The sequence below is a fragment of the Poecilia mexicana genome, unplaced genomic scaffold (assembly GCF_051168715.1).
Source record: "Poecilia mexicana isolate PSO_F unplaced genomic scaffold, ASM5116871v1 scaffold_12, whole genome shotgun sequence".
NCBI classification, from domain to species: domain Eukaryota; kingdom Metazoa; phylum Chordata; class Actinopteri; order Cyprinodontiformes; family Poeciliidae; genus Poecilia; species Poecilia mexicana.
In genome coordinates this window covers 10,963,463-10,973,458 of record NW_028263381.1, presented here as the reverse complement: position 1 = coordinate 10,973,458, position 9,996 = coordinate 10,963,463, and the positions used below count along the sequence as shown (strand labels likewise).

The following is a 9,996-nucleotide window of genomic DNA, read 5'->3' as shown; positions in this document are numbered from 1 at the left end:
GCTCACTCCGCTCTATTTGTGAAATTAAAGGAAAAAGGTCGGACTTTTGACAAAATCATATTTCTTCCATGGAAACGTCGCTCACATTATTAACGGCGTGCGCATGCGATGAGCTGACCGTGTGCGATATTGCAGGACTCGTCTAGCATCTGGCAACATCTGAGCTGGCAACGGTGTTTTTCAGAAAGGGACAGGAGGGCTCAAAGTTGATGTGAGAAACCCTCCGATAGCTCAGTGAAATAACTTCCCCTGTTGCTTTGCTTTGGTTTTAATGAACTCGCTTGTCTACGTAAAATGAGTCTTTTCTCTACATCCCTCTGGCTGGGGATTCGCTGAACTTTCCTTGGAGGTTTTTTTTTTTTTTTTTTTTTTTTTTGGGCTTCTGGCAAATAATTTCTTAAACTAGAATTGAGATTCTATCGAACAGCCCAGTAGGGAATTGTGAAGAAGCAGTTCGATTAATTAGCATCTGGTCTCTGAAGTGGCTCTAGCAATAAAAACTTTAAAAAAAAAACAAAAAAAACATAAACCTCACAACTAATCACAATCAGGGGCCCATTTAGACTACTTCTCTTTATTTTTAAACTTGCTACAAAGGGCATCAAGCATTGATTGCTGCAGAAAAGTAAAGTATTTGTGTTTTGCTTCTTTTAATGTTTTATGTGTGAGTTCAGCTGTTCCAGTGGATTTCAAAGGCATCTCTCTTTTTTTTTTAGGTGAGAATCAGCACTTTGGAACTCTGTACCAATGTCATCACTGGTTATGTTACCATCATGCTCCATGACACTACAAAATGTTTATCTTTACTACAATGTTTCACTGGTTTTTATGTAAATGCATACTTAAACTGTACAGTCATGCTTTATTAATTGGGGTACAGGCCAAAACTCAACGTTTTATTTTAAACATTGTGGCACGATAAAGGATTTGATGTTCAGCAAGTCACTGTTCTTAACATGAACTGCTTTCCTTTGGATCTGTTGGACTTGGAGTGTTTTCATAGATAGCTCCAAAAAATCACCTTTTTCATCATTGTATCTTAAAGATGCTGCCCTGACTTTTTTTTGTACTTTAGTGAAAAATTGTTCTTTTTTTTTTTCTTTGTCAGAGGACCACTGCATCTCATTCAACATTTTATCGCAATCTTTTCAGATATTTGGTCAGTACTTTCCCTTTATTTGAAAAAATCAGCTTATTGAAAGAAAAATAAAGCAGTTGTGGTTTCTTAAATGCATTGTTGATTATATGAACTCTCAAGAATGAAAATCAATTTTGGAAAATGTCCTGCGCCCATGATGAAAAAGATTACCATATGGTTATATATTTTTACCTTTATAAGTTTTTTTCATCTATAACCTGTGGGAAACAAGAATTGATATTCAATTTTTGTAAATTCACTGTCACTTGCTTTGAATATTCCCTTCACAAGTTCCATACTGCCTCAGAAAATACTAAAATAGTTTTGAAATTCAAGAAGTGTTGTTTGTGATGGTGGTTGTTTTTCCTACAATCGGCATCGGTCAACAAAAACCCGATCGGTTCTTCTCCAGTCTTGAAATATGTCTACCGTGAGGCATGGCAGCAGGATCTGGTTGTAGTCCTGTGTGGAGTCTGTTACAAAATGCAAATAATTGCTAAATTTCTTTTACGCTTAACTTCTTATTCCTGAATCTAGCAAGAAAGCTATTAAAATATTGCTACATTTTCTGATAAAATGAATAAAGGTGTAAACATATTTTCATTTTTTGCTATGATTTCAAGTTTTTATTACGTCATCTGTATGACTTAATGAAATTATTTTCGAAAAACAAAACATATGTACTACTGAGAATTTGGCAGGCTCATAAAAAAAAAAAAACAGTTTCTCAGCAGCTGTAAAAATAATAGCATAATATGAAGTGCTATTTCTCGTTGCAGGTTATTAGAGAGAGAGAGCGTGTTATGCAGGGACTTATTGCCCCGAATCTTACTCTGTATTTATTTATACCAGTTGCCAAACCATGTCATAGGTGCAACACTGCCACCACGCGGTTGAACAGAAAATTGTAAGGAGGAGAAACGTATTCTTTACAAGAAAAAGATGAATCTAGCTTTTATTCTAATATATCCGAATATATTTCATAATTGCATACTTAGTATAACGTAGTCCATGCTCATGCTATTTTTCACATACTCCACTTCCCATAAAAAAATTATTCTTTAGAGTTCATGAGGCATGTAGGCGGGAGGACGAAAGTTTTTCCTTCGGGAATGCGGAAAAGGGGGATTCTTCTGCAGCCCCCGTATTGTAGTGATCTACCTCCAAGCATTCTGAGTGTGTTTACCTCAGGAACAAAAAGGTAATTTGGTTTTTATTTAATACTAATTTTCCTCGCGGTTGTCGACATTCTGCCGCGTGTATTTGATGTTTTGCTGCTCGTGCAAATAAAGCGATGGGTTTAAAAATGGCCGTTTTTTGCTGCGGTCAAAACTCAAAATTAGAGGTCTCACTTGAGATGTTGTCATCTCAATGAACTATTGATTCCATCTCCATAACAGCTTCAAAGTAAGTACTGCTCGGCAGCTCATGGGCTGGGAATACATACTTCTTTATTGATTTTGGAACACTGACCAGTTTGCTTTCACTATATTATGTTTTGGTGACCATCTTACATCAAACAGTCCTCTAGCAGATTATTTCTCACCCCATAACTTTATTTGTGCTTTAAACATCTGTTTCTGATTGGTCTAATGTGATATTCTAATTTTGAACTTGGAGCTGAAGCATGGTTAAATTAAGTTTAATATCATTTTAACATCCAGATGGGACACATTAGTAACCATCAGTATCAAATTCAAGGTCATTATCATCCATCCATCATCCATCCATCCATTTTCTGTACGTCCTTGTCCATAGGATGTACAGAAAATGTACATCCTATGCAGCAAAATGTTATTTAAAAAATAAATAACAGGTTGTGATCTTTGTAAATAACCAGTCATTTGTTCTTGACCCAGGATGGCCGCTAAGGGTTCTGTCAGAGCAGACGAGGGCCTGATGATGATGCAGGAGCTTGATGATCGGCTGAAAGAACAAATTGACAAACTTGAGCACATTCGTCTTGCTGCAGTTGAAGTGAAAGACAACTTGTCTGGGGTGCGTTTCTTTGAATCCTCATTTTTAATAAATAAATCTAGCTAAATTCATGTTTATGTTCCATGTGACGCTTTCCCCCCCCTTTCCTAAAACAGAGCAACAGCGATCTGAACCAGTCTATCAGTGACCATCTGGAATGGTTAAATCACTTATCCGATCGAGTTGAGACTCTTCACATGAACACAGCTGTTTTCGTTCAGGTAGGAAGCAGATTGTTACATTCTTTTTGGGAGCGTGAATACTCTGAATGCCTTCTTGCTTGTTGATCTATCTACAGTCAGGTGCATTGTGCTTTTTCTTTTTTTATTTTATTCATGAATTTCTCTCAATGTTCCCAGATGAATCCAAAACCTCGGGCGTGGACGTCCAGACGGGGTTCAAGACAAAGTTTCCGTCTGGGACGTCAGCAGGCGGACGATGCTCTGTCTGAGTTCGGCTGGTCCCCAGTTCGTATGCGGCGTAACAGCGATGCTGCCTCAGAAATGTCCTGTAATTGGTGAAGGAGAACCTTGAATCTTTTACATACCAAAGGAGCAATGTTATCCAAAAGTAGAATTATAATTTAGATAATATTTTCCATTGTGTCTCTGCTTTTTCAGAAAAAGTTCCCCCCCACCCCCCCCCTTTTTTTTTTTACTTTAAGTAAAAAGCCCAGCCTTCATCGGTCAGCACGGTGTTTTCCAACCCTGGTCTTTGAGGCACACTGCATTTCTTTAGGTGTTGCCCTGCTTTGACACGCCTGATTCGGATGATTACAGTACAGGAAAAGCCTATTAATCAATCATCAGTAGAAATCAGGTGTGCTGAAGCAGGCAGGGCAGTATGCCTGGAAGTAGCATTCCTGAATTTCCAAAAGAGCTCCTGCATATGGTTACAACAAGCACTTCCATTGCTACTGTCTTCAGCTGTACGTTAACAATGTCCCACTTTAAGAGTATTAGATTTCTGAAAGTGTTGCTGTATACTTACTGTTTAATCCTACAAAATAAAACAAGTTAGTTTTTCAAATTGTGTTCTGTTGGATTTATTTGGAAACCAGCTAATAAATATACATACTGTTATGAATAATTTTGTAGCAATTAGATAAGTAGAGTTTTTTTTTCCACTTTCTGATGCAATGTTGACTTTTAAAAAAGAAACTATCATGGTGAAGGCAATCAACTTTCCCATATAATCAATGGGCCAATGGTAAAAAGGCTGACTGGAGCATAATCGTACCTGAAAGGTCTAACAGGGATATCAGACCAACAACGATAGCTTATTAGCAGCCTATTACATTTGACTATGGAAAAAGTCCAATGTTCCATACTTATTATGGAAAGTAAACAGCTACTGTAGCTTGCATAATTTGAGGAATAGAGAAATAGACAATTTCATTTGAAAAATTTAAAATTATAATGAGATCCTATATTGAAGTTATAATTAAGAGAGCAGCAATATTTTAAAACCCCAGATCTGAGGGTAAAAGCATAGTCTATAGCAATAAATAATAAACATAAACTCAACAACAATACAACAAACAAAAAACACTGTGGGTTTAAAAAGAAGTAAACATAGATATCTATAATCCTACTGATAAAAAGTAAATTTCCGTTCGTTACAAAAGCCATTTTGTCGGAGAAATGTCATCCATGTCTTAAATAAACATATGGGACTGGTGCTTGATTATATGTTCTAATGACCTGCCATACTCAAGCATTACTGCGCTCAAGCAGAAGAGGGCGCTGTTGTTGACCCAATCGTTACGTCGCTGTTAACTGTCGGTTATAAATAAAGGTTTGGCAGAACGCATGGGGTGATATTTCTGGAAGGAGCTGACCCGCTGAAGTACTACTAGTACATTGTCTTATTTAAAAGGTTCACTTCCAGACAGATTGAGTGCATTTGAACTTCTTTAACGATTCACAGATATCACAAAAAACCGATTGAACCCTTGAAAACATGGCCGAAAGCGACTGGGATACGGTGACTGTGTTGAGGAAGAAGGGCCCTACTGCTGCCCAGGCCAAGTCCAAACAGGTCAGTATAAGTACACGTAAAACCGTTTGTTTGGTTTGTGTTTTTTCCCCATGAATCGTTTTCTTGCCAGACATTAAAATGGCGCACTCAAGTTGTCTGCGTTTGTTGTCGTGGAAACTGGATTTATTCTTGTTTATGTGACGGATTTCTGCATCGCGTGGTGTGGTGTAAAGACAACAGATGTGACCGTTTTATGTTGATCCACAGGGGCGTACAGAGATATTAATGTTGCTGATAGAAATGTTTCTTTTTTGCTCAGCAGCTTACAGGCTTGGCCAACACAGATTAATCTTTGACATATGTGGAGTTTGGAAGTGAAGGTACAAGCAGTGCCGTTTCGTTTTTAAGTGTTGGACACATTAAAACAGTTCACAAAACGTTATTATTGGCACATACGTCGTAGTACTGGAGACAGCAACCAGATTAAATGAGTATATTTATTTGAAGCAATCAAACATCTGGTTTAAATTCAGTTGAAAATCTGTTGCTAGGTTTGAAAAGGAATTGTCCACATGATTTTGTCTGTCACAAAAGTTTGCAGTTATAATATGACAAAATGTGAATCGCGTGACGTGGATCTAAATACATTTCAATACACTGTAATTATCATTTAAATGCTATTTAAACTGTAAACACTTGTACATCTCTGCCAAAATGACAGGCGACACTGATCCCTCTAATGTGGAAACTTTTTTTTTTTTTGAGTGAGCTGGGAGATCATGCTGACTGGGTATAAATGTCAGATTGTGTTGAAGCAATGTTTGTGACCATGGTGCCATTTTGTTGCGAAAAGCATATTTGTTATTTAATAGCTTCATCCTTGGAAGTGACAAACAAAAGCAGATAAAGCTTACCATAAACGTAGTCATAAGGCAATTTTACAACCAATAAAACAGCAATTAATTTGGAGACTTATTGTTCAACCTTCCTCCTTTGTTTTTGTTTTCCCCTCCAGGCAATCACTGCTGCTCAGAGACGCGGGGAGGATATTGAGACGACTAAAAAATGTAAGCATCTCCTACTCGTTACAAAAAGACAAGTTTTTAGCAGCTTTAATAATGTTTGTGAACTCATTATTTTTTTTCGCTGATCAACATTGGCTCTAGATAAACTCAAAAGCTGCATTTGCACGTCTGCTAAGTGCCTCGAACCGCTCCTTGTCACGCAGGGTCTGCAGGACAGAACAAGCAGCACCTCGTGACCAAAAATACTGCCAAGCTGGACAGGGAGACAGAGGAGCTACACCACGAGAGGGTTCCTTTGGAGGTGGGCAAGGTCATTCAGCAAGGCAGACAGGAGAAGGGAATGACCCAGAAAGACCTCGCCACAGTGAGTAATGCACGCTTTGCGTACCGACCTTCTGTGGCGACTTGTGGTGTTTTACTGACGTTCACTGATAAATTCACTTGTAGATATAGGAGTTTAACACATTGTTTTAATTTTGACATGTTTAAGCGTCTAACCGGTTTTTTTGCCTTCAGAAAATTAACGAGAAGCCTCAAGTGATTGCCGACTACGAATGCGGGAAGGCGATACCCAACAACCAGGTCATGGGAAAAATTGAGCGAGTCATTGGTAAGAACGGTTCTTGATGCACCTAAACACGAGAACACTGCATATGGTACACAAGATGTAGGAAAAATAAATAAATACACGTGGAGTTTTAATAATGGGTTACTTGAAAAGGTGAACAAAATTGCTGCCTGAACCTTTTTTTTTTTTTTTTTTCATTTTAATATTGAAGCATTAGTTAAAATCAATAGACACGTCACATTGGTATTGGGACCAGAACTGAATGCGTAAATGGGTTGTTTGCCTGTCATATCTGATAAGAAACTTACCTAATCCAGAAAAATCTCGTACTGTGTTAATTGAAGTCTAGGCTCTAAATTGTTAGTTTCAGTGTGTCCAATGAATATAAAAAAATATCTTCTGTTCAGTATTAGGTTTTCTGTCTTTTTCATTTCTTATTTGTAATTTATTTTTCCTGTCAGGCCGAAAGCTGCGTGGGAAAGATATTGGCCAACCCCTGGAGGCCAAACCCAAGACGAAATGAACACAAAGCCTCGAAATCAGCCCTCCCCATCCCCATCCCCTGACTTATCCCTGAATCCTTTCCAAAGATTCCTTGGAAACCTCTTCCAAGAAATCCCTATTCCTGTAACCCATCTCCCATCCCACCCAGCCAAACATCCCACTTCTCCTCTCTCTCCAATCCTCTCCCTTACCTGGGCTGATCTCACCTGCGTCCTGCCCGAGGACCTGGTGATCGACTGTATCACAGGCTGCGTACGAACCTGCAACACTTAATGTAAAACAAACATGATTGAATGCATTTTTTTCTCAGTCAATTTCTTTCACCTTTTAGGCTTTTTAGCATGATGGTGGTAAGTCATTCAGAGGCTGACTCCTTTTTCATGATCAAACAAGTCTAACTTTCAGATCTGAGCATGTCGTAAAACCACAAGTGCTTGATTGCGTTTTTTTTTTTTTTTTCTCCACACTTTTAGGACAACTTGGTGGATGTTAATACCGTGCTTGAAATGTTTTAATGCTGTACTTTGTTTTGGTTTAAAAAAATAAATAAAGTTTAGCAGTTTATGTTAAGTTTTAAGATTTCAGAGCAAAAATAATACTCTTATGTTCATTCATAAAATGAATACTTATGGGATGTTATTTACTTTGTAGAACAAACTTTTTTTTATATATTCAAAATCTGAAATCTTGAATGTTATGACAAATGTGATCCACCAGGTGGCAGAATGCTTTTGGATGAGTCTGTAAAACTCACAAGAAGCCACACAGCGTTGCAAGACTATTTATTTGCGCCACAAAAAATAAAAATCCGATAATGCATTTTAAAAAAGGCCTTAAAACTAACCATATATTTAAAAAAAAAAAATCAGTGAAGCTTGAAAGAAATAATATTTAGTTGAAATAAATGGCTGTGGATGGTTGGCAGAATTTTTTTTCTCATTCAATTAAAGACTGTTCCCATTGCAAAACTAATTGAAATGCAAGTATTTGATGTAAAGGCTGCTGGAGGTAGAGGCGGCCATGTTTTGACTGATGTGTAATTCTGCTGCAGTTGGCTTGTAGGCAGAAACAGGAAAAGCTACAATTCCTTTAAGGAAGAGGAAGCATCCAGAGGAAGCTGTAGCTGTGTGTCATCCAAGCATGGGAGCCAGTCTGACGTCTGTATCAGAGTGACAATTGGGAAAAAAAAAATCTCATCACATCTATGACTGAAGTGTAGGAATTAAAGAATGACATCTTTTTATTGCCATATAAAAAACGTTCACGTTTTCTGTTTAAATATTTAGCCATAACTTGCAGGCTCTTTCATATAAGCTAAGGAAACGGGCCTAAAAAAATTAACTGGAGTAGGAATGTTGAGATTAGCTGTGAATAAGTATTTGGCCCTTTACAAGCTAATTCTATTTTTGCTTGTTTTGTTGCCCAAAAATATTTCAGCTTAAAAAGTTATAAAATGCAGTTTTGAAATGATTTCCTTAAAGGAGGTGAGGGGAAGTGACGCAAATCAATCTGGCTCTATGATGTGGAAAAGGTAATGGCTGCTCCCTAAGCATGACTGATCCTTTGTATGAAAGGCATCAAGCATTTAATGTTTGTAAAAACTGGTCTTATTAATATTTATACAGGATTTGTTGACGTTTTGGATGCTGCATGACCTTAAGTTCAAGTGCATCCCAGGACATCACCTCCAAGTTTTATTGGCATTTTTTTTTTTTTTTTTTTTTTGTAGTGCTGTAAGTTTTGTGCCAGGAGTAATAGGGTGCACAACTTTCAAAAGGTGGGTGGGTGGGGGTTCTGGTGGGTTAGTTGGATACTTGACAGACTCATTTACTTGGTGAGTGTGTGTGTGTGTGAGGGAGACAGAGACCGACAGTGTTCTGGGAAATGCCACTCCATTGGCCAAAACACCCTAGCAACATGGTTCCACCTATGACAGAGGAGCAGCCGGTGGTTTGAAGGAGTGATGTGAAGCAGAAAGCTGTGGGGTGGGCCGGTGTGAGGGGGAGTCGGTGGCAGCACGGAGGAGACTGGTGGGTGGGTGAGGGAATAAGGGGACAGGGCTGAGCCCTGCTTTGGCCTGAGGCTCCAAACCACAATGGAGATTCTTCAACACGACCAACCTGTTGAAGGTTGAAGGGTTAATGGGTGATGCACCTGCGTCTTTCGCAACAGCAAACATTTCCACTGTAAAAATGCTGCTACTTATGTTTCACCTTAAAACTTTTATTCAGAAATTTTAGCATCTTTTTATTAATTCAAGGAGAAAATATCTCCAGTTTAGTCATTAATATACAACTTTTACATAGTTTTTTTTATGCGTGTCTGTGTAAAACACACACCTGAACTAAAATGTTCACTTTATAAACTCTAATTTGTGCTAAAACAAAAAAGCTATGTGCATATTTATATAATAACTGAGCTGCATTAGCTTCTCACAGTCACTTTCTACCAACACTGACAGAATATAGCTCATTGTTGGAAATGTGTTTATTATGTTGACCAAAATTAAAGCAACAGCATTGGCAACAATATACAAAAACATGCTTGTTTAAATTATCAAAATGAATGCAATAGAAAGATATTAAATTGAATATAAACACATTGTTTTAAGCATCTATTCTTGCTACTTGTTAAACTAGTAGCAGCTAACTGAGATGCTCTGCTTACACTTTATTGTGCATGAACAGAATAAATAAATGGAAATTCAGCTTGTATTTTAAACTACTTTGTTAAAGTACTACACCCATCATTTCGCTGTGATTTGTTTGTAAAAAAAAAAAAATCTTTGCCACGGTTTGTATGAG

At 37.7% G+C, this 9,996-nt stretch overlaps 2 protein-coding genes across 3 annotated transcripts; both read left to right on the top strand.

The window, feature by feature from the left end:
* Positions 1 to 2,201: 2,201 nt before the first annotated feature.
* On the top strand, positions 2,202 to 4,144 carry LOC148155988 (uncharacterized). Its single transcript, XM_088010912.1, has 4 exons — positions 2,202 to 2,339; positions 2,998 to 3,136; positions 3,232 to 3,336; positions 3,475 to 4,144. Exons 1-4 carry the CDS (start codon positions 2,209 to 2,211, stop codon positions 3,634 to 3,636), a joined length of 537 nt encoding a protein of 178 aa, XP_087867038.1. The 5' UTR covers positions 2,202 to 2,208; the 3' UTR covers positions 3,637 to 4,144.
* A 712-nt stretch (positions 4,145 to 4,856) lies between these two features.
* edf1 (endothelial differentiation-related factor 1) lies at positions 4,857 to 7,756 on the top strand. 2 transcript variants are annotated; one of them, XM_014999797.2, is made up of 6 exons: positions 4,857 to 4,963; positions 5,045 to 5,155; positions 6,111 to 6,162; positions 6,324 to 6,484; positions 6,637 to 6,730; positions 7,150 to 7,756. In XM_014999797.2, exons 2-6 carry the CDS (start codon positions 5,078 to 5,080, stop codon positions 7,209 to 7,211), a joined length of 447 nt encoding a protein of 148 aa, XP_014855283.1. In that variant the 5' UTR covers positions 4,857 to 4,963; positions 5,045 to 5,077; the 3' UTR covers positions 7,212 to 7,756. The 2 variants fall into 2 exon arrangements, with proteins under 2 accessions (XP_014855283.1, XP_087867039.1); XM_088010913.1 differs by having other exon boundaries at positions 4,902 to 5,155.
* Positions 7,757 to 9,996: the final 2,240 nt, after the last annotated feature.